This window comes from Panthera tigris, chromosome E3 (assembly GCF_018350195.1).
Source record: "Panthera tigris isolate Pti1 chromosome E3, P.tigris_Pti1_mat1.1, whole genome shotgun sequence".
In the NCBI taxonomy this organism is placed as follows: domain Eukaryota; kingdom Metazoa; phylum Chordata; class Mammalia; order Carnivora; family Felidae; genus Panthera; species Panthera tigris.
The window spans coordinates 34106319-34130009 of NC_056675.1; the positions used below are offsets into that span (position 1 = coordinate 34106319).

At 52.4% G+C, this 23691-nt stretch overlaps 2 protein-coding genes across 5 annotated transcripts in view; one reads left to right on the plus strand and one right to left on the minus strand.

Moving 5' to 3' along the window:
• The first annotated feature begins 65 nt into the window (after nucleotides 1-65).
• Nucleotides 66-6001, plus strand: TMEM186 (transmembrane protein 186). 3 transcript variants are annotated; one of them, XM_042972125.1, is made up of 3 exons: nucleotides 113-2448; nucleotides 2560-2658; nucleotides 3627-3712. In XM_042972125.1, exons 1-2 carry the CDS (start codon nucleotides 1558-1560, stop codon nucleotides 2647-2649), a joined length of 981 nt encoding a protein of 326 aa, XP_042828059.1. In that variant the 5' UTR covers nucleotides 113-1557; the 3' UTR covers nucleotides 2650-2658; nucleotides 3627-3712. The 3 variants fall into 3 exon arrangements, 2 of the variants coding, with proteins under 2 accessions (XP_007076952.1, XP_042828059.1); XM_007076890.3 differs by lacking the exons at nucleotides 113-2448; nucleotides 2560-2658 and adding an exon at nucleotides 66-96 and having other exon boundaries at nucleotides 3627-6001; XR_001509694.2 differs by having other exon boundaries at nucleotides 113-2658.
• Nucleotides 6002-13989: 7988 nt separating this feature from the next.
• ABAT (4-aminobutyrate aminotransferase) overlaps nucleotides 13990-23691 on the minus strand; it is an 89958-nt gene continuing 80256 nt past the window's right edge. For both annotated transcript variants that reach the window (XM_042972496.1, XM_042972497.1), the window contains 4 exons: nucleotides 23172-23339; nucleotides 21730-21876; nucleotides 18035-18146; nucleotides 13990-17014 (listed from right to left, as the gene is read on the minus strand). In XM_042972496.1, the coding sequence (XP_042828430.1) occupies nucleotides 16893-17014; nucleotides 18035-18146; nucleotides 21730-21876; nucleotides 23172-23339 (549 nt within the window). In that variant the 3' untranslated portion in view covers nucleotides 13990-16892. The remainder of the gene's footprint in view (nucleotides 17015-18034; nucleotides 18147-21729; nucleotides 21877-23171; nucleotides 23340-23691) is intronic.

Below are 23691 nucleotides of genomic sequence, written 5' to 3' on the forward strand. Positions count from 1 at the left end.
ATGCGTCCACACGCCGACCTCCTACGGCCGAGCAGGCGCTCTTAGAGGTTCCGGGGGCGGGGGGAATCACTTCCGGCGGCAGGTGTCCGCGCGATGGTAAGGAGGCGGGTGAGGGGAAGTACGGGAGGTGAAGCGCCTTGGGGGTCGTGGTCAAGGTTAAGCAGGCAGGCGGATTTCTGGGGTTCTGATTTGGAGGATCCGCGGGAGGGAGCTCCGGCGTGGGTTAAGGCTTGCCGTGCCTTTCTACGCCCGGGCCGCGTGGGCCGACAGGGCACTCTCCGATCATCACAAACCTGGGGTCCATTGAATGCATTTGAGAGCTTTGAAACCATGATCTCTTGTGGTATGTTGTGAACCCCCATTGTGAAAGGGGAAGAAACCGAGGCCCAGAGAAGTGAAGTAACTTACACAAGGAGCTACAGCTAGTGACTGGCCCCCAAGTCCAAAGCATCTGTCGCTGCCCTACTCAGGGTGTAGAACGGCGCACCTAATAAAAACCTTGTGCTGTGGGTTGGCGCCTCCCATCCCCGCCTGCTTTGGTCTTCCCCCCTCCCCCAAACAGGGCTAAGAAATCAGCGGTTCCCTTCAGCACCGAAGATGGTGCTTTAACCTGACAGCATAAGTATCGCAGAGATTTGTTACCCATTTGGACATTTGTTGTTTGGCTTCCTGCTGGGGAAAACGTTCATATAGCCTTACGTCTTCAGTGCCCAGCCCAGAGTTGGTCGTCCCTAGATACGTGTTGAATTGAATGGAGGCTGTGTCGCCTTTCTTGTATCTCTTTGAACTCCCTGAAGGAAATAGGACCAGTTTGGGGGTCAGACTCTGCCACACTCACCGGGTGTGTGTCTTTGGGTATGTTTCTAGCCTTCTCTGGGTTTAGTTTTATCCGTGGTAAAGTACAGTTGACCCTTGAACAATGCGGGTTTGAACTGTGTGGGCCCACTTCTTCGCAGATTTAAAAAAATATATATGTTGTGAAGTTTTTTTTGGAGATTTGCTCCCATTTGAGAAAACCAGCAGATGAACTGCATAGCCTAGGAATACTGGAAAAAAAAAAAAGATGTATCATGAATGCATAAAATATATGTAGATGCTAATTTATCATTTACTTCCATGAAGTATAATACACAAGTTTGTTACAAAAAGGTTTATCAAAATGTACAGACTGTACATGGCATCGTTCATAGTTGAGAGAAATGGAAACAAAGATGCAGTATTAAATAACTCCATAAAATTAACTGCAGTACATACTCTACGACTGTAAGAATATCATAGCCACCTCCTCTTGCTGTGGGGATCTCAAGTGTTGTGATTTCCAAGCTTAAAACTGTGTTGCTAATCTTCTCTGCGAGATCAGTTCGTCACTCGTAAATTTCAAATGGCTGTAAAAAGTGATCCCGTGGTTCTTGCATATTTTTCATCATGTTTAGTGCAATACTGTAAACCTTGAATAACGCCACGGGACCCATACGAAACACCACTGGTGATTCTGGAAGCGCTCCCAAGAGGCAGAGAAAGGTCACGACATTACAAGAAAAAGTCGAATTGCTTGACATGTACCGTAGATTAAGGTCTGCGGCTGCAGTGGCCCGTCATTTCAAGATGAATGAATCCAGCGTAAGGACCATTGTAAAAAAGGAAAAGGAAATCCGTGAGGCTGTGGCGGCAGCTACGCCAGCAGGCGCGAGCACATTGCACTTTCTGCGAGACAGCTTTTTATCTCGTATTGAAAATGCAGCTTTTACGTGGGTGCAGGATCGCTATAGGAAAGGCATACCTATAGACTCTAACACGATTCGAGAAAAAGCAAAGTCATTGTATGACCACTTACAGCAAAAGGAAGGTGAAGGATCCAAGGCTGGAGAATTTAGTGCCAGCAAAGGATGGTTTGATAATTTCAGAAAGAGGTTTGGCTTAAAAAATGTCAAGATAGCAGGGGAAGCAGCTTCCCCCGCCCAAGAGGCAGTAGATGAGTTGCCACCTCAGGCGCCCAGAGTCACCGCACCAGAGGAGTTAACAGAGGGTGAGTCGGCGGAGGCGAGAGCTTCCGGACCGGTGCCGGATGAAGATGCGCGAGAAGCGGCGCCAGAAAACAAGTTGACGTTAGACAACCTGGCAGAAGGGTTTCGATTATTCAAGACGGCTTTTGACTTCTTTCACAACATGGACCCTTCTGTGATACGGGCACTGAGACTAAAGCAAGTGGTGGAAGAAGGGCTGGTACCCTCTAGAAACATTTTCAGAGAGAGGAAAAGGCAGAGAAGTCAAACGGAAGTTACAAGGTGTGTCCGTGAAGTTACACCGGGTGTGCCTGCCCCTCTTGCCTCCTCTTCCACCTCCTCTAGCTCTGCCTCCGCCTCCCCCGAGACGGCCAGACCAGCCTGTCCTCTGCCTCGCCCGCAGCCTGCTCAGCGTAAAGATGACGAGGACAAAGACCCCTTCCACGTAATGAATACTAAATAGTCGTCATGCCGTACGGTTAAACCGACCTGTTGTGTGTGTGTGTGTGTGCGCGCGCGAGTGTCTCCGTGTGAAAGTCTGGTAACTGTACGGCAGGAACTGTGTAGGACTGCATCATCGCCTGGGTATTCATTGGGCAGGACGTCATATGCAAGATTCGCCCGCAAATGGATGGCCTGTCCTTAGAGGCATAAGGTGGGTGATAATTTAATATAAAATTAATGATGTGTCTTATTGTTTTGTCACGTTGCTCTCAAAGAGTTACGTTGGGGTCCAGTATGCCCCCCTCTCCTAACTGGAGAGACGGCATATCAGTCTATCGTCACAGCTAAGTGGTTTTTTAAAAAATAGTGTTTCCGGTAGTGTGTATTATGAATCCAACTGGGACACGGTAGGCCACGAAAACTTTCTAACCATTCATTCCTTAGTGTATAGGCGAGGCCCCTGTGAAACAGCCGTATGGTTACACAGGGTTACACTAGGCCACCATCAAAGGATCCTACTAGTGCGTCTTTGTTATCAATCCTTGAATCATCCTACTTATAAATAAATAGGCATCTCCCTTATTATCTTTCTATTTTTGTGTCTAGTGTTGGCAGGTAACAAAACACCTGTTGATGTTTCGTATCCTGTAAGGCAGTTATCGATTTATGTACTGACAGACGATTCATCTTGTGAACAACGTAAACTGAATGGTCTGGATAATACAGTACAGCTCCGTAAATGTGTTTTCTCTTACGGTTTTCGTAATCTCGTTCTTTTTTCTAGCTGACTTTGCTGTAAGGATACGGCGTATGATACATGTAATATACAAAATATGTGTTAATCGACTTATCGGTTTAGGTCCTGGTCAGCCGTAGGCTATTAGTAGTTAGGTTTTTGAGGAGTCAAAAGCTACATGTGGATTTTTGACTGCATGGGGGTGGCCGTCCCTCACGCCTCCATTGTTCAAGGGTCAACCACAGGGAGCGCCTGTCTTGCACTGCTTGTATGAAGATCCCGTGAGTTAAAGCATTTGGCTTTCTCTGTCCCTCCGTCTCTGGCAGTAAAGGCAACCTCGCAGGGTTGGCGGGAGCTTGTGGGTGAGATGCTCCGCAAACGTTCGTCGTGTGATCAGCACGGCTGAGTTCCCTGAGAGCAGTGGTCTCCTTTCTCCCTTCCAGGCTGCCCTCCTCCGCGCTGTGCTTCGGCGGCCCGGCCCGGCCCTGTGGAGAAGGCCTGTCTGCGGGCTGTGGTGCCGCACAGTCACCGGCCGGGATCCGGGGAGGTGGGTGGGGAGCGGGTGCCCCGCCCTGAAGGAGAAAGCGGCAGGCGTGGAGACAGAGAACTTCCAGATGGTCTACCGGTTTGACGCCATCAGAGCCTTCGGGTACTTGTCTCGGCTGAAGGTGGCACAGACGGCCCTCACGGTGCTGGCCCTCCCGCCTGGCTGCTACTGGTACTCGCAGGGCTTCGTGACGCTCGGCTCCCTGTGTGTCGCGGGCGGGGTGGCTGGCTTTGCCCTGGCCATGCTCTGCTGGATGAGCTATTTCTTCCGGAGGCTGGTGGGCATCCTGTATGTGAACGAGGCGGGCACTGTGCTGCGGGTGGCGCACCTGACCTTCTGGGGCCGGCGGCAGGACACGGACTGCCCCGTGGCCGACGTGATCCCCATGACGGAAACCAAGGACCGGGCCCAGGAGCTGTTTGTGCGTATCCAGCAGTACAGTGGGAAGGAGACCTTCTACCTCACCCTTCGCTACGGACGCATCGTGGACAGAGAGCGTTTCGCGCAGGTGTTTGGGACGCTGGACTCCCTCAAGTGAATTGGGAGCTGGGTCTCCAGCAGGAAGGCCGAGGATGAAACAGGGGATCGGGCACCTGAAGACTTCGGCAGGGCCTCTGGGCACCCGTCTTTTGGGATGTACAGAGTCCTAAGACAGAAGCTAGTGATCGCGTTTTGGAAAGAGGCCCTTGGTACCAATCCATACTGCATTTGTGTGACATTTAGTCAGATAACGGCCAGAAGTTCACAGCTGGTTCTCGGAGGAAGCTGTGTCCGGTTCACTCAGGCAGGGCAGTGCCGCGAAATCGGAAGTCAGGGAGGTGAGGCAGAGCAAGCTCAGGACGTGGCTTGAGCAGACGCGGGTGCTGTCAGTTCTCGACTGCCTGTGCTGGAGTCCTCGTGTCTCTCAACCCTGGTTTTCTGAGAAAGGGAAAAATCCTGTCTCCTGGCATGGGTGTGAAAATAAACGGTAAATGTCAAGGTCAGTACAAAGGTGAGTAGGGCTTACCCGAGGCCTGTGCCGCCCCCATCGGGGCCTCAGCAGCAGGGAAGGACGGGAAGAAGCCCAGGTAGAGGCGGGTCGTGTGACCGCGGCGGAGGGTGCTGGCCAGGAGAGCGCAGCATCCCTTTGCCAAGGTTGTGGCCTGGGGCCCTCCTGTCCGAAGGCTCTGGTGGATAAAACCAGGCGAGCTGTGTTCTGGTGCGTTCTTTTATAAGCTAAAGCTAGTTGTGTGCACGATTAGTGGTTAGTAATAGATGTTTGTTTCAGTCTGTAGCAAAATAAAGAGGAAGGAAGAGGTGATCGTCAACAGTTCCACCACTCAGAAGTCAGTGACTAGATGCTTTATTGTGGGGACTTCCAGTCTTTTATTGTGTTAAAACACACATCATGTAAATGTATTCCTTCAGCCATTTTTGAATGTACACTTCAGTGGTATTAAGGACGCCTACAACGTTGTGCAGCCATCACATCTGCTCATTTCCAGAACGTTTTCATCATCCCAAGGAGAAACTCTGTGCCCATTAAACGGTCATTCCCCATCTCCCCCTGCCTCCGGCCTCGTAACCACTCATCTGCTTTCTGTTTCTGTGAATTTGCTTTTTCTGGACATTCCACGTAAACGGAATCGCCCACTGTGGTTTTGTGTCTGGCTTCTTTCACCTGGCGTGATGTTTCCAACATGCATCCGTGCTGTAGCCTGTGTGAGAGCCTCATTGCTTTTCGTGGCTGGATAACCACAGTAGAGACCACAGTTTGCTTATCTGTCTGTTGATGGACATTTTGATAGTTTCCACCTTTTGGCTGTTGGGAACAGTGCTGCTGTCAGATTTGGCGCACGAGTCCCTGCTGTCGCTTCTTTTGGGGCTCCTGGATGCCGACAGGCGGACAGGTGGAAATATTGGATCTTACGGTGACTGTGTGCAAGTTTTTGAGGAACCGCCGAACTTTCCCACAGCCGCCATGCCTTTTTTTACCCGTCTCAGCCGTGCACGAGGGTTCTGGCTTCTCCACATCCTCCTGATGGGCAGGAGGTGGTATCTTACCGTGCTTGCAGGCTTTTTAAAAACATAGATGTTATCCTGTACCTGGAATTGGTTTTTTTTTTTTTTTGCTTCATGTAACATAGCTATCTTACTTGTAAACACATTAAAAATATTCTCTCACAAGAAAAAAAATACCTCATTACTATGTGAGATGCCTGATGTTAACTGACCTTGTCATAATCATTTTGTGATATATACGTGCATAAATCATTATGTTGTATACCCTAAGCTGATACGATGTTATATGTCAATTCTATCTCAGTAAAACTGGGGAAAGTTATTTATTTTTGAAGGAGAGAGAGACCAAGTGTGAGTGGGTAACGGGAGAGAGAGCGGGAGACAAAGAATCCGAAGCAGGCTCTGGGCTCTGAGCTGTCAGCATAGAGCCTGACACGGGGCTCAGACTCACAGACCGCGAGATCATGACCCGAGCCAAAGTCAGGTGCTTAACTGACTGAGCCACCCAGGAGCCCCAAATCCTCCTTAAAAAAAATTTTTTTTAATTTGTGTATTTATTTTTTTTAATATTTTTAAATCTTTATTTTGAGAGAGAGAGCGCGCGAGAGAGTGCACAAGCGAGCAGGGGAAGGGCAGAAAGAGGTGGACAGAGGATCTGAAGTGAGCTCCGTGCCTACAGCAGACAGCCTGATGTGGGGCTTGGACTCACAAGCCATGAGATCGTGACCTGAGCTGACGTCAGATGCTTAACCGATTGAACCACCTAGGTGTCCTTTATTTTTTTGAAGTCGACTCCACACCCATCGTGGGGCTCGAACTCCCCAAGATCAAGAGTCGCACGCTCTACTGACTGAGCCAGCCAGGCGCCCCTCATTCAAATCATACTCTTTTTGCAAAAACAAATTCAGAAATTGCAAAATATTCCACCGGGTGGATGTGGTTGGTCCTTCACTTTTTACTTTCTTTTTAAAATTTATTTACTTAGTGTGAGCAAGGGAGGAGCAGGGAGGGAGGGAAAGAGAGAATCCCAAGCAGGCTGTGCACTGTCATTGCAGAGCCCATCGTGGGGCTCGATTTCATGAACCATGAGATCATGACCTGGAGCCAAAATCAAAAGCCTGATGCTCAACCGACTGAGCCACCCAGGTGCCCTGAAAACAGCACTGTTTAATTTGTGTTCAGTTTTAGTTAAAGATGCAAATGAAAGGTGGTAGGATCATGGATTTGAATTCTCTATTAAATGCCAGCTGGTGTGAATTCGTTCCTGTGGTTGGAGACTGAAGTCTGGGGAGTGTGTGGTTGTGTCCCTCAGATGTTTGGGGACACTGGGCACCCACTGCCTGGGCATATCTATGGTTTTCCCAGACACAACGGCTCTGCACACAGGAGAACCCCCACTGAGCAGTGACCCAGGGTCTGGGTGTGGGCCTGGGCGTCCCTGGGGCCTCTTTCTTCAAGGTAAATGGCATGTGGTTCCATTGACTTGTTTCATGCGACTTTAAACAACTTTTTTTTGATGTTTACTTATTTTTGACAGACAGAGACCGAGCGTGAGCGGGGGGGAGGGGCAGAGAGGGAGACACAAAATCCGAAGCAGGCTCCAGGCTCTGAGCTGGCAGCACAGAGCCCGACGCGGGGCTCGAACTCACAGACTGTGAGATCGTGACCTGAGGTGAAGGTGGATGTTTAACCCCAGACACCCCAATGCTGACTCTATTTTAAAACTACAACCAGAAGCTGACCACCTCTCACCCTGTCCACCTCCTGCCATTCTGATCCACACTGCCCTCGTATGTTCCCTGGGTTGTTGCAGCCTGCTGCTTCTATTATCCTTACCCATCTAGAGCCTGTTCTCACAGCAGCCAGCGATAATAAACAAACAAACAAACCACGGCATTGCGGTAAAAACTGAAGTGCTCACCGTGGCCTACAAGTCTAACGTGGTCTGGGTCCACCCCTGTCCCCAGCTGTGTCTTATCCACAGCTCTGTCTTCAACCACTGCCAGTCATATCCAGTTTGCTGTCCCTTCAGTAATCAAGGATGCTCCAGCCTCAGGGTCTTTGCGTTGGCAGTTCCCTGTCTGGAAACCTTTCTCCCCAATGTCTGTATAGAGCACTCTTGCGCATGTGTGCTCTCTCCCCCCCTCTCCCTCCCCTCCCCTCCCCTCCCCTCCCCTCTTTCTCTGTATAACAGGTGTTCTTTATGCTCAAGAAGTTGTTAGTGAAGATTCACTTGTATAGAGAAGAGTCAGTTACATAGCAATTACATGTAGCTCTTGGTTTCCTTCCATACTGTTCCCTCACCCGCTTACCAGCTCCTTCAAAGACTGTGAACCCCTTTCCCCAAAGACAGTCTTTGCCTATAAAATGTCTCAGGCGGTATTAACGATTTGACTTTGACCTCATTAAAGATAAGAATTAACTCAAATAGTCCCTGGTGTCGGTCTAGTTCTAAGCTATTAACCTGAGTGAACGTCACCCCCAGAGATTTTAGTTATGTCAGGGGTGGGTCCCCAGAATCTGTATTTTTGACAGTCTCGAAGCCAATTCTGAAATGCAGCCAGGCTGGAATTTTAGTCTATTTCAGTCTATTTCTGAAACAGACTCTAGTAGACAGAAAACACCAGAGTAACTCCTGCCTCTGTGGACTCTGTGTTCCCTGGCCAATTTTTCCCCCCCTTAAAGAATACATTCTCAGCTCTGGTTCCGTGTGCAGAATCACCTGGGGAGCTTTTTAAAAATATTGCTGCCCAGGCCCACGACCAGCCGTTGCCATTGTCAGGGCGATTCTTACCTGTAGCCTGGGTTGCCAGTCACTGCTCTGTAGTATCACCACCCTGGGAGGTGAAAACCCCGTCCTCACCAGCCCACCAGCCGTGGCATGAGAGAGCCTCCATTTCGATGTGTGTCTGCTCACACGGTACCAGCAGAGGGCACACACAGCAAAGGCATCATGCATGCGTTCATTTCCGAGCCGGAATCGCGATCTCCACCTGACCGCGGCGGGACTTCAGCAGCACCACGAGGGCGGTCCCTGGGAGCCGCCCAGACTCCCCGGGTCAACACCAGCAAAACTAGCAAAACCTGTGCTGAGTCCCTAAGGACGGATTCTGGTAGATGCTGGGGAGTTTGAATCTTTATGCTTCCCAGGTAATTCCAAGGCACCCTGACTTTTGAGAATCCCTGCGTGGGATTTACCCTTCCCAAAAGCCGTGCAGCAGATGAGAAAGCAGTGTCTCGGAAAATGCAAGTGGTCTTCAGATTCAGGTGATGGATATATGGGTGATTCCCCCACTTTGACAACAAATCCAAAATAATAATCTAATAGAAATACCCAAGGAGACATACGAAGATGTTCACTGAGTGTTCCTAATAGCAAAACAAACAGCAATGACAAAACTGGAAATAAACATTTTTAAAAGAAATTTTTAAGGTTTATTTATTTTTGAGAGAGAGACAGAATGTGAGCAGGGGAGGAGCAGAGAGAGAGAGGGAGACCCAGAATCCAAAGCAGGCTCCAGGCTCTGAGCTGTCAGCACAGAGCCTGATGTGGGGCTCATACCTATGAACCGTGAGATCATGACCTGAGCCAAAGTCGGAAGCTTAACCGACAGCCACCCAGGTGCCCCTAAACAGTTTTCATTAGTAGGCGACACAGTTAAATAAATGTCGGTAGAGCCTTACTATGGAATATTGCATGGCCCTTAAAAAGAATGAGCTTGAACAGTATCTGCTGATGTGGAAAGGTAACCATGGCAACCGCGATCAGTAGAAAAAGCAAGTCACAGAACCAATAGAGTTTTGTGTGGTCTTGTGTTTGTAAAAACCCCCATACACTGCAAGTTCACAGTGGTTACATCTGGGGAGAGGGTGAAGTGGGGGGGGGGTGTGGAATGGAGGGAAGATACCCATCTTCAACGTTACAACCTTCCAATACTATTTTTAAGTATTCATGATGAACATCTTGTCTGTCTTAAGTGAAAAATGCTGTAAAAAGCTCGAGATCTCTCAAGTCAGCTTTTTAGGTGAATCCACCGTGAATTCCCATGCTGGCCTTGGAAGCTGGGCTGACATTAGGAATCATTCCGTTGTGGAGAGCATCGGTGACATGGCTATGCCTGTCCCTTCTAGAGTGGTTTTCCTGCCTGTCCGCTGAGACCCGCCTGCACGCCCTGGGCTGTGTAGAATTTAACTGCAGGGAATGGCGTGGTCTGTGCTATGTCCATTTTCGTACAGTACTTGCTGTGGACTGAACATGTATATCTACCCCCCACCCCTGAAAACTCCTATGTTGGAACCGTAACCCCCAATGTGATGGTGTTTGGGGTGGAGCCTTTGGGAGGTGATTAGGGTCCCCTTCGTGTGATCAGGGCCTGTACGAATAAAGAGGCTCTGTGTGTGTGTGTGTGTGTGTGTGTGCGCGTGCCCCAAGGAAGGCCATATGAGGACATAACAAGGGGCCTCACCAACCAATCATGGCCTTGCAGCCTCTAGAACTGTGAGAAATCTGTGTTTAATGTTTAAGCTGCCCAGTCTATGGTTGTTGGGGAGGTCATCAAGAAGGCATGACTGCCAGTTGACCCTCAGGCTGGCCCTGGGCAATCGGAGGCTCCCCACCCCCTCCCCTGTCCTTGGAATGTAGGTTCTACTTGGCTTCTCTGTTTCCGGAAGCTGCCCAAGGACACAGCCTTGAAACAGTGATGTGGGGTTGAGGCCATCTGCACGGTAGACATGCCTGAACCCAGTTAAGGCCTCCACATAAACTCAGATTCTGGCAGGTGGGTGTGGAGGCCTTATCTTGCAGCCGCCCAAGACAAGCCTTGTAAGTTAAGGCCCCTCGTGAGTTAAGTCCTCTTGCAGGTATTAGTGAGTCCTGCCGCCTGCCCACTGGAGCGGCCTCCTCTCTCTCCAGCCTCTCTCTGCCTTCCCTGTATGGGAGCCAGTCTCAGTTTGCACCCAGGGAGCTCGCGAGTGGGTTGTAGGCCAGCAGTGGTATTCGTATTCTGTCATAGCCCCCTGGGCAGACTGAGACATGGTCCCCCAGACCGCGGGGAGGTCAGCTCTAGCTGGGGACATCTGCGGTGTGCACAGCTGGGAGCTGGTGTCCTACCTGCACTGGTGATCAAAGATGAGACTTCCATGTTACAGGGCCGCATATCTACCATTCAGCGACCATGTTGAATGCACTCCCCAGAGCCGATGTGGGGGACTTAGCCGCTTATGGGGGTGGGGGCAGCCGGGGGAAAACTGCCCAGATGGCCAGGGCTGGGGGCTTTCGTTTCACTGCTGCTCTGTGACTTCAGGACTTGTGAGTCCCCAAATGGAAAGTAACAGGGTCCCTTTGAGTCCCAGGCAGAGTCCAACTTTTATGGCTTTGTTTTGCTCCCGTGGCATTCAACTGTAAAATCCTGTCCGATTAATCAGGCAGGGCCATGTTTTACCAACTCTGGAGACAAAACATCCATTTTACTGATTAACAGTTGAGATACACTCCGAGACTCCGAGACTCTGTGGGGCTTGTATCTGCATTGGGAAGTAGGTTTACTGCTGTGAGCAGGAACTGGAAGGTTGACAGAAATGTATCATTGTTTGGAATCATGGGAGGCACTATGCCCTGCCACGTTGTGGCTGTGGCCAGAGAAGTTCTCCGTGTGCCTTGGGTTCTTCATCGGGGAAGCAGTGGCAATAAAAGTACCCACCTAAGGGGGTTGGGACGATGGACTTAGTACCTGGAATCCACCTAAAATAGCGCTTGGTCCAGGGAAGCATTTGATACGTGCTAGGCTAGCAGGATAGCATTACAGAGGAGGCTCAGAGGGGTGATGGGCCACCCAGCTAGAAAGTAGCAGAGTCGGGTCATTCCACTGCCTCCCCAGCATGGAAGGAGAACAGAAAATAGGAAGCAGTGCCTGGCTTTATTTATAGTTTTGAGAGAGAGAGAGAGAGAGAGAGAGTGAGCAGGGGAGAGGGGCAGAGCGAGAGGGAGAGAGAGGAAGATTCTCAAGCAGGTTCCATGCCCAGTGCAGAGCCTGACACGGAGCTCCATCCCACGACCCTGGGATCGTGACCTGAGCCAAAATCAAGAGTCGGACACTCAACCAGCTGAGCCACCCAGGTGCCCCACAGTGACCATTCGTAACGAGGAGTATTTGAGGTTTTGGTGCCTTCCAATCACCCACCGGCTCTAAGAAGGTATGCTAAGAGCTCACACTGATGTTGACCAGTTCAGATGGGCCTTCCAAGTCTGGCGGCCAGGCTGGCTGTGAGGAAGGTCCCGGGGTGGAGGACAGCCCCTGCCCTCACCCGATCCCAAGCTGACTGCGCGCATCTGTTGATACACTAGTATGCCATCCTTCCTACGTCTGGGTTTCAAATCCTAGCTCCCGAGCTGAATGGTTGGGGCGGGTTCCCCCAACCTCTCTGAGCTTGTTTCCTCATCTTACAAGTAAGCACACAACGGGCTCCTGGGTGGCTCAGTTAGATGTCGACTTCAGCTCAGGTCATGATCTCACGATTCATGGGTTTGAGCCCCGCGTCGGGCTCTGTGCTGGCAGCTCAGAGCCTGGAGCCCGCTTCGGATTCTGTGGCTCCCTCTCTCTCTGCCCCTCCCCCACTCACACTCTCAAAAATAAACATTAAAAAAAAAAGTAGGCACAGCTCATAGGTTTGTCATGAAAATTATAAAGCACCTGCAGCCTATGCTTGCACATAGGAGATGGTCAACAAACGATAATTGTTACTGTATGTGATTATTTAAAATTTTTCTTTAATGTTTATTTTTGAGAGACAGACATGAAGCACGAGCGGGGAGGGGGAGGGGCAGAGAAACAGGGAGACACAGAATCCGAAGCAGGCTCCAGGCTCCGAGCTGTCAGCACAGAGCCCGATGCGGGGCTCGAACCCACGAACCACAAGATCATGACCTGAGCCGAAGTCGGACGCTCGACCGACTGAGCCACCCAGGTGCCCCGTTTATATGTGATTTAATTATTTTTTTTAACGTTTATTTTTGAGACAGAGAGAGACAGAGCATGAACGGGGGAGGGGCAGAGAGAGAGGGAGACACAGAATCGGAAGCAGGCTCCAGGCTCTGAGCCATCAGCCCAGAGCCTGACGCGGGGCTCGAACTCACGGACCGCAAGATCGTGACCTGAGCTGAAGTCGGACGCTTAACCGACTGAGCCACCCAGGCGCCCCAATATGTGATTATTTTTAAAATACGTTTTGTTTTGTTTAAAAAATTTTTTTTAAAGTTTATTTATTTGAGAGCAAGCGAGCAGAGGAAGGGCAGAGAGAGGGAGAGAGAGAGAATCCCAGGGTCAGCACAGAGCCCAACGTAGAGCTCAAACTCACAAACTGTGAGATCATGACCTGTGCCGAAACCAAGAGTCGGACACTAAACTGACTGAGCCACCACCCAGGCGCCCCTAAACAATACATGTAATAGTAAACCTTGCCTTCGACGATAATCTTATACACGCGTTGAGTGTCCACGGTGGAAGGAACCTGGGAAACCATGCAATCCAAACCATGCAATTTGCAGGTGAGAAAAGTCAGAGCCACACGGGGGTCACTGACAGCTGGGAGCAGGAGCCCACGGTCCCTGTCCAGGTTGGGTCCTAGACACTCCTGACTGGTGTGTCGGTCTCTCCGTCCCTCATGTCCTCGGCATGTTGGATTTCCCCCCTGCTCCGAACCTGCACCTCCTGCACCCCTGCGTGGAAATCCCCTGCCTCGCAGTGTGGCCCCAAAGGCCCTCTGAGGCCCAGTCCTGCCTGTTTGGTCTCTGACTCTTGTGGTCTTTCTCTGATCCACACCCTGGGATGCCTGCCCTCACCCTGCCTTTGTGTCCGGGGTCTGGAATGCCCTCCATCCTGCCTCCGAGTCACTGGTGCAGTTCCTGCTTGACCTTGAAGATGAAACTCAGGGACCAACTTCCACCCCAGCTCGGGGCCCGCCCTTTGTTAATGTGCAGCGTCCAGAGTCTACCCGTGTCGCTGTGACCTCTGCCCCACCAAAGATGAGCTGAGCGTAAGGACCACGCCTTGTCCATCCTGTGCCCCCGTCACATGGTAAGTCCTTGATGAAGCCTGGTGAAAATAGTGGCCTCACAGTATGTCCTAAGTACAGGCACACTTGGGCAGGTAGAGTATAACCCCCCAAGACCTCCCTAAGAGGTACAGAGTAGGTGCTTAATGTGTGCTTGTCAAACAATTATTTAACAAAACTGTTTCCAAACCCAAAAAGGACACATTCACTCTGTTTCCATTATAAATTTTTTTTTTTAAATTTAAGAATACCGATTAACACAGGAAACATTTAATTTCACGGAATTGTGCGTATGGTCATCAGTTACACTGTGACATGTTAACTTCTTTATCATTTATTCGCACTGTCAACAGAATACCGTAAACAAGATTTGAATGCATTAGTGGGCGGTGCTCCCTAGCTATGCTTCTCTACCATGAGCTGGTATATGTATACATTTATATATATATGTATAGAGATAGGTATAGATATATAGATGTTTTAATGTGCACAATTTTGCATGGTTACTGTCAGTAAAAATTATAAAAAAACATTTACAATAAAAGTGAGGATGTGCTAAGACTTGCTATTACAGGACCTTGCTTTCTGTAAAAGACTTCCTAGAGATAGTTACTAAAGTCTACAGCACTGATGGGAGATGGGTTCGTTCCCAGACCGTCGGCCACAGAAGCGCTCTGCGGGCCCAGCCCTGGACAGCAACCTGTCGGCCGGGCTCCCCGTTGTTACCCCCCTCTCCACAGTTTCTACCATCTTGAGCCCTGCCGAGAGTCCTCTGCTTTGAAATCCTTCCAGCTCTACCCCCACCCTGAAAAGAAGATGCCTCAGGAACTCCTACTACGCCCTGAGCCAACAAGAACGTGTTGATAAATGGCTTAAAAAGTTTCACGAGAAGTAACTTCCCTTGGTAAGGAGGGAGTAAGTCTGGACATGACTTCCCAGATAAAACGATTTCATTCCTCTATGACTGCCCCGTGGGAGAGAACAAAATGTCTACGGCCACTCTCTCCACCAAAGAGAGCCCAGTTTCTGGTCGTGCCCTGGCTCGGAAACCTTTGGGACCCCAGGAACCTTACTGAATGTCTGCACCCAACGTTAAAGTCCTCCAGAGAAAGCGTCCTTGTGCCAATACATGAATTATGGTTTGGTTTGCATCTGGCTTGTTAAATAAGGCCTTGAATCTTGGGATATTGCCTTGGGATATTGAGAATCTGGATCCCCAGCGAAAGGTGCGAGACTGTGGGCTGAGGTGCCTTTGAAAGTGTGTTCCCTTTCCTGTGACACTCTTCCTTGCCTTGTCTGCTTGGAGAACTCTTGCTTGTTCTGCAAAACCCTGCTCAAAGGTCACTTGCCCCCTGAAAACCCCCGCCCCTGACGGACACTCCCTCTGATTTCCTGACGTTCCCGTACATTCCTCTCGGCACAGCACTTGCCCCTCTGCTTTGACTACTGACGTAAGAGTCTGTTGTCCCCGATGACATGTGAATCCCTCGAGAGGAGGGACCATGTTGTATTTCCCCTCTGTATTCCTGGGGCTTTGCACTGGGCCTGGGGGCAGAGCAGGTACATAAGGACAGTCCCATGAAGGAGTGACCGGTTAAAGGGACGAGTGAACAGACGAGTGGCATCCAGCAGAGAGAGGAGCAGACACCTCCATTTTGCTGGCAGAGCAGATAGCCTGACACACGACAGAAAACCAAAAAAAAACAACCGCTTTGAGGTCTTTGGATGATTAGTTATTGAAAGAACAAAGTGCCGAACTGGGAACCTTGATATGCCCCTGTCCCGAGCCAGCCGGCCAGGCAGCAGGGGGTGGGCCGGGAGGACAGCCAGGCTTCCCGAGTCTGCACGGCTGCAGGACAGCCAGATGCTCTTTTTAGGGGCATCTGAAGTCCAACGAGTCCCAAGAATGCCTGGCCTCCAGAAGAGGCCCCTGAGCCTCAGCCACAGGCCGACTAAGCATTCCAGTATCCTCCGCCTGGAAATCTACACGCCCTTTCATGTCAGGAACAGCTGTCCTCTGGAGTGCCCAGTATGAGGATGCCACCTTGAACCAGCGGGCAATCTGGTTTCTGGGGGAGTTTTGGCACCCAGTGTTCTCGGTGCTTCTTGAGGAAGACAGCTCAGCAACTGACTGCCTGTGATGGAGTCCGGCAAGGGCCGCGCACAAGTGGAGCAGGGGGGTGAGGAGAAGCTAGAGAGCCCCCCGGGCGAGGGGTCCACAGGTCAGACCCCAGATGCCCCGGGGAGACAGGAGGACGTGGCTCTGCCGCTCCTGGGAGACCGGCTTGTGCTTCTGACCTTCCGGCTCCTGTGTGTCCCCTTGGATGCTCAGGCTGCAGTCCCGTCCCCTCTCCCCCGCCACCGACGTCTGGGTTCACATTTAACAGAGGGAACAGAGTGTGGGGAACAGAGGGTTGGTGAGTAAGAAGTGCCAGTAATGGCACAGAGATTCTCCAAGGCAACAGCCCGTCAAGGACAGAATTCACAATTTAGAGGGTCCCCAGATGCACCGAGCAGGGTGGCCCCAGTCGTACGTAAGGAGGCCACAGGACCCCTTCCCAGACCACAGCTCAATCCTAATGTCCTTGCTCTCCTGCCCCCGTACGATCTGTCCCATCCGTCAATGAACTGTGCACGGCACCTGCTCAGAGCTCCAGGGCTGGGTGGGAGGGGAGAGCATGTCTGCCAGGGCGAGGGGTGTCAGCATCCTCGGTCACAGAATATGGCACTTGAGAGGGACCGGAGCCCAAAAGTCCCGCGAGCAGCTGTCATTCCCTTGCCTGGCTTCCAAAGAAACGGTTGGGGTTGAGGTGGGCAGATATATGGCCAGAACCCTCATGGCCCTGCCTGAGACTATGTCCAGGGCTCAAGCAGAATTTCTGGGCTTACACCAATGTACATCATTGGCTCCGCAGGGAGGAGAATCAAAGCCAGCCCCTCCCGCCCGTCCCCCCACCCCCCAAGCCACCACAGACATCCCCTCCCTGCAAAGAACCCTACAGGTCACGCATTCGCCTCTGATCCTTTAAGTGAAAACATGAATTAGGCAAACTAATCAATTTGACAACTGTTGAGATCGGGGCTTTCTCAGAGCGCAGGGGAGATGGCTCCTTTACTTGAAGCCTGCTAAGATGTCACTGAAGATGTTGAGGAACAGGTGTGCGTGGTGATCCCTGAAGACCAGAGTGGGGCGGAATCGGATAGATTTGTCCCCGCAGCCTCCCAGCACCACGCCTGAAAGCGGACGAAGGAGGGAGGTCAGCCGCCTGGGCTCAGAGCCGCACGCGGGGCACCTCCCGTCCGTCCATCTGTCCTTGCCTCCCTCCCTCCCTCCCACCTCCAACACCTGCTCTGCTGCCCCTGGGCGAGGCCCACTGAGACCTAAGTCCCGAGGCAAAGCCCCTGTCTTGCAGGAGCTCGTGGAGGAGCCGGGACGGAAAGCGGCAAACAGGTAAACGCAGAAGTGCAGGCGGGCAGCTCGTGCGACGGGCAGACTGTCACCCGAGAGGCACGGACCCGCTGATCTCAAAGGCGCCCTGGTCAAGGTCTCGTGGCGCCTCTGAAACTCCGTTTCTCACGGGAACAGGAGGCGAGTTACCCGTGCCCCTCTGGGATCCCGACACGGAGCAGAGTGCCTGCCACACATCCGCCCTCTGACCTCCCCGCCTGGAAGCCCCTCCTCACGCCCCTCCTCACGCTCCTTTCCAGAGGCTTCCGCACCTCTGTCGGCTCCACCCTGCCTCCTGTAATTGCGCCCATCCCTTCCTCTGCCCACATGCCCCTCCCCACCTTCAGCTGGCCAACCCTGCTCACGCGGCTACACTTAAGGTAAAACGCCTCCTCCTCAAGGATGCCTCCCCTGATTTCCTCCTCCCGACACCTCCCCCAGCTATTCCATCCTTAGCCCCTTTTCCTGCTTCCTAGGGTGCACAACTGCAACCGATGGTTTATGAAAACTGTCTTCCATGCCCCCTTCCTGCTAGACTGGGAGCTCCATGAAGGCAAGGCCCCGACGGTCTAGTTCACGACCACGATTCTCTCCCGTGTCACTGCAACTCACCTTCTCGGTGCGTATCTACCGAGTGAATAAGTGCATAAGGAAATCCCACTGCCCACATTCTCTTTTGAGAAAGAACACTCAGACGCTGTCCAGTCCCCCTGCCGCCCCCTGCCCCACAGCGCCCGTCCCAGGTGACGGGGGACGGGGTGGGGAGGACCCTGATGGAGCTCAGCTTCCGCTCCTGGTGGACTTACCTTTGTTTCTGGCCATTGAAACGAGTTTATTCCGTATGGACTCATCGGGAGTGTCGAAGGAGCAAAAAGTGCCTCGTCCTCTCACCCTGCTGATGAACTGGGGGTACCGGGCCTGCAGCGGGGAGACAGGCCGGCGTCAGAGCCCGGCACCCATGCAGCAGCTGGGAGCTTCCTCAAATGCCCCCCTGGGTCTGGCCTTCCGGCCTTTGCAGGACCAGCCAGGACGGCTGCGGTGTCACGGGCTCGGGCCCTGGAGACCTCCAGTCCTGGGTTCAAAACCCACTCTGCCTCTTTCTCCTTGGACACCTGTGGGCCAGTCACATAAGTGGCCTGAGCCTCAGTTTCCTCTTCTGCAAACTGAAAGATGTAAATGCTACTGCCCCCAGTGGGCCACAGTGGGAATTTAGTGAGACAAGATTCCTGCGTCAAGTGCTGGGCCTGGTACTCGGCAGGTGCTTGGGAGACACCGGCCATCTTTACTTTCCTTTTCTAGAAAAGCGGTGGTTCTTCTAGAAGCAGCAGCTCAGCCTCACTGCAGGGTCTGAGGCTAGAAGCTGTCCTGGGCTGAACGGTGCCCCCCTCCCCAAATTCATGTCGACCCGGACACTGCGAAGTTGACCTTACTTTGAAATCGAGTCTTTGCTGATGCAATTAGGTGAAGAGGACATCATGCTGGACGAGGGTGGGCCCTAACTCCAAGGACAGGTGTCCATGTAAGAGAGAAATCTGGACAGAGACACAGGCACACAGGGGGACACTGGGGGCAGAGGCCGGAAAGGGGCACCCACAATCCTTTGGATGCCACCAAGGTCTGCGGACCACCAGAAGCTGGGACAGAAGCGTGGCATGGGCCCTCCCCCACCCCTGCCCCGAGCCTGCAGCAAGAGTCAACACGCACGCTGCTCTCTCGATCTCAGACCTGTGGTCTCTAGAACAGTAAGAGAATGGTTTAAACCACCCAGTTTGTGCTCATGTGCTCCAGAGCCTGAGGAAGCTAACATAGTCACTTGGTGTGGAAGCTTGTGGTCCTCCTCCGCTCCATCGTTCGCACAAAGGATAATGAACGGGGCTGGATGAGCCCAAATGATCTCAGCGCAGTGGGGGCGGAGCCCGGGGGGCCAAGGTCATCTCCCTGCAGACCCGTGGTAGAAAGTGGAGACAAAGCCACATTCTGGTGGCAATAGAGGCCCGTATACGTGCCACGCATGGTCTTGAATTCTCATTCCACCAGCGGAGAAGGGAGTATTTGGTGTCCGCGGGGTGGGGGGGATCTGAGGCTCGGAAGTCACGTCAGCAGTTCCTCTGCTTGGTCTGGCCCCTGCTGATTGCTGGGAGCCTGCGCTTTGAACATACTCCTCCCTTCTAACCAGAGTGTTGTCTCTGGGGACAAGGTCTCATCTGTTCAGACACCCGGACACACACGCCCGTGCGCGTGTCTGGTGACCGCTGACGTGATTAAGCGGCGCAGGACGTGGAGCTCCCTCCCCACCCCTCCTCATGGTGGGGCCTCGACTGCTGCCCCACCCCTATGGGCATCCTTTTCTTTCACCCACTCTTTCAGGGGATCCTGTAATCTGAACTCCTCCTCGCCTGTAGCTTTGTAAGGCCCTGCTAGGGACCCCTGACCGTTTGCATCCCTTGAGATGAACCAGTCGGGCCTCCCAAGGCACCATGCCAGGCTTGGCAATGGGGTGTTCTCCCAGAACCCTTAGCTGTGGCACCATCTCGCATCTGGAAGCCGCTTAGGGTAATACTATCCACACCCCTTTTCAAAGCCAGGGGCCTTAGTCCAGGGCCTTTCGAGTTGCCTGGTGCTTAGGACCTGCTCTCATGACTAAGGATGGCTGGCATTAATTGGGACATTTAAGAGACCTACAAAGAAAACATTTCTGGCGCTCTGTCCGCCCTGGGCCTCGCTTTGCTGGGGTGGCAAGACGCCACTCCCAGGGGCAGACGACCACGTCTGCCGTTTATCCCTGGCCTCTGCCCAACCCCCAGTTTAAATGTAAATCCAGACCGAGAGAAGAGAAAGAAAAAACTTCCACGCAGAGCACACGCACCCACAGCCACTGGGAGGTCTCAGCTGTTCTAACAGCCACACTTGACCCCTGCAGCGTCTTTGCAATCAGGCAGAACTGGGGTTAAAGCCTGGCCTCCTTGCTGCTGCTCACCTCCCCGGGCTTCCCTTTTCTCATCCGGAAAATGAGGACAAACATCATTTCTCAGCCTTTGGGCTAAGATCAAGTGCAGAAAATGAGGATAATTATGTTTTCCTAATTTCAAACTGTTCTGAGCTAGGGGTGCCAGAACAAATACAGGACACCTGGTTAAATCTGAATTTCAGATCAACAACTCATAATGTAGTGTAAGTATGTCCCAAATGGCACACAGGATATACTTATACTAAAAAAAAAAAATCCGTTGCCGTTTTTCAAATTTAACTGAGAGCCCTGTATTGTAATTCATTAAATCTGGCATCCCTATCTTGGGGTGTGGGGTTTGTCCCCAGAGCTCCTGCCACTGCTCTGTGTCTGGAACCATGTCCTGTGCCTGCCCCTCCCCACCCCCCACCTGGCCTCAGACTTAGCAAGTTCTCAATTAATGGAAATAATAATTACTAGGTCATTGATCATATCAGGGAGGTAAATGCTGGCAAAGAACATAGAAGCTGTTACTATTGCCAACCACTGTCACCACCCCTTGGCGGTTCTGCTCAGGTCATGGGATCCTCCAGATCCCCGGCAGAAGGACTCTTTGTAACCATCTGAAGAAGGTCATCTGTCCTCCAACTCCTGGGCTGGATTGGCCAGTCCCGGAAGCACCATGGCTCCCGACAGCTCGCACCCCGTCTAGGAGAGTCAGGCGTGCGTGTGGGTTGGGGTGATTTGTGGGGCGGGGGGAGGTCAGGCAGACAGAATAAAAGTACGAAGACACCTGATTATAACTGAGAGCTATGCTGTCCCACGCGGGATCCACACGTGGCCTGAAACGTGGCCAGTCCAAGTTGAGGTGCACACGAGGGAATATGGGGGCACATGGGTGGCTCCGTGGGTTGAGCGTCTGACCTGACTTCGGCTCAGGTCACGATCTCACAGTTTGTGAGTCCGAGCCCCGCGTCGGGCTCTGTGCTGACAGCTTAGAGCCTGGAGCCTGCTTCAGATTTTGTGTCTCCCTCTCTCTCTCTGCCCCTCCCCTGCTCATGCTGTGTCTTTGTCTCTGTCTCAAAAGTAAATAAATATTTAAGAAAATTTTTAAAAAGCAGGGAACATGAAAAACCACATTAATTATTTCCTCTATTGGTGGCAGGCTGAAATCGTAGTATGGATAGAAGGGGTTAAAGTAAACTACATTATTACTAGCTTTGCCTCCTTTTGTACTTTCAGTCTGGTTGCTAGAACATTTAAAGTCCCTTCAGAGGCGTGCAGAGTCTCCCACTGCACAGCGCTGCTTGCGTGGGGGGGGGGTGTACATGGAGGACGGGACCCACAAGGGAAGAGGGATGCATCGGGGACGCTGTGAGTGGGGCGTGTTTGCGAGAATTCTCAAAGGACAAATGTCGGAACCTGGTGTCAGAGGAGAGCCAGGTGTTCAGGAGCTGGGGATGGGGGTGGTGCGGGGTCCACGGAAACAAGGCTCAGATGTTGCCCTGGGGGTGTGTGGGGAACCATGCATGGGTGGGGGTCCGGGAGGGGTACCTGGAGGTCCAGCAGCCCCGTCAGCAGGACCTTCCCGGCGCGGGCCGCGTTGTTCAGCAGGTCCTCCCGCTTGATGATGTTGATGACCTCGGCCAGCAGCAGGTTCTTGGACGGGTCCCCCAGCCAGGTGTTAAAGATCCGGTATGGCTGGAAGGAGGCGCGTGGTGTCAGCAGGGTCGCACGCAGGCGCACCCTGGAGGGGCCCCGCTTCGCCCGGACACACCCTGTCCCCCGCTTAGGAGGAGAGAAACTAACCCAGGGAGCATCTCCCGAGGCCAGGGAGGATACCACACGGCAGCTCAGTGCATTCCTTCCACAACAGCTACCCCACAGCCCGGCACTGCCATTAGGGAGACCAAGCTGGTCCATGCCCGGGACAGTCCCTCAGTCCTGGGGACACCGAGACAGCTGGCTCTGAACTACTACAATCCTCGTTTTATAGGGAAAGAGCCGAGGGTGCTCGCTTCGGCAGCACATATATTAAAATTGGAGAAAGAGCCGAGGTTCTGAGAGGTTAAGTGATTTGTCCTGGAAAAATACAGCCCGTAGGTAGTAGAGTCAGGAGTGGATTGAGAGCAGGCTGACCCACAATGACCACCCGATATATCCCTCCTTCAATTAATCGGGGTGTCAGTGCAGCCAACTAAAACATACTTCCCAGCTCCCCCTTGCAGATAGGAGTGGCCATCTGACCAGATCTCAGTCAACGTGTTAGAAACAGAAATGTTGTGAAATTTCTGGGAAGGCTGCTTTATAAAGACAAGAAGGGGGCTACTTTGTCCTTCCTTCCTTTTTCCTTCCTACTGCCTAGAATTGATATGTGATGGCCAGAGCTCCAGCAGTGATTGTGGATCATGAGGCAATCTTGAGGGGGGAAACTACATGCAGGATTGGTAGAAGAAAGGATCCCAGGGCCCTGGTAACTGTGTGTGTGTGTGTGTGTGTGTGTGTGTGTGTGTGTGTGTGTGTGAATCCCTATGTGTATCTGGCAGTGCAGTGTAGTGGTTTAGAGCATGGGCTCCAGGTTTGAGCTTTGTCACCGAACAGGCTGTGTGACCTGGGACAACTTACTTAACCTCTCTGTGCCTGAGTCTTCATTACTAAACTAGGAGAGAAAAAATAGCATCTACTTGGTTAGACTGTTGTGAGGGTTACAAGTACACGAGGACTACTTAGAACTGGGCCAGGACATAGCAAAGGCTCGGTCCACAGCAGCAGCGATGAGCTCTATCATTGTAGGTGCACAGGGAAATCAGGAGACGGACAGTGGGCTGCTAGGAAGCCGCCCTGCAGAGAGCTGGGCGACCACTACCGCTGGCTAGTTACACTGGTAAACAGCGGGCGTCAGGAGACCTCTGGGACTCGTCCGGTGTCCACTCAGCTCCTGGTTTGGAGAAGGGAGCGGTCCTGAGCGAGGAGACGAGGGCAGGGCTGCTACTCACAGCGTTGGGCCTGAACTCCTCCTTGTGGAAGTAGCCTCCTGTCATCATTTTCTTGCTGAAGGTCATCACGTCCGCCGGGTCAGCCAAGCCCCAGTGCTCGTGGGCCCAGAATTTGCCAGTGCAGCCCCCTCCTGTCTGGACCTCATCCACCAAGAAGGCGCAGCCGTGCTGACCAAGATGGGAGAGAAGAAGGAAGTCAACACCCACCACCGCCAACCAGCCCGGAACCCCGCACCCAGCCCGCCTCTGTGACCAAGCCCCCGTTCCGGGGCCGTGCGAAGCGAAACCGGGCGGCTCTGAGGTCTGAGCTTCAACTTGTCCTCAGACTGCTGAGCTGGAACAGAACCGTGACGTCAGGTACGCCCTGAACCCCAGAGCACAGCGACACTGCATTCGGCTCAGGCTGGAGTTGGCCAGCTGACTTCCTCCGCCAGCCTGCTGTCCCAGCAGAGAGGCCGAGACGTGCCTCCCAGGCCCTGGCTGTCCTGTCTGCCAGTTCTGTCACCCCCCCCACCCAATG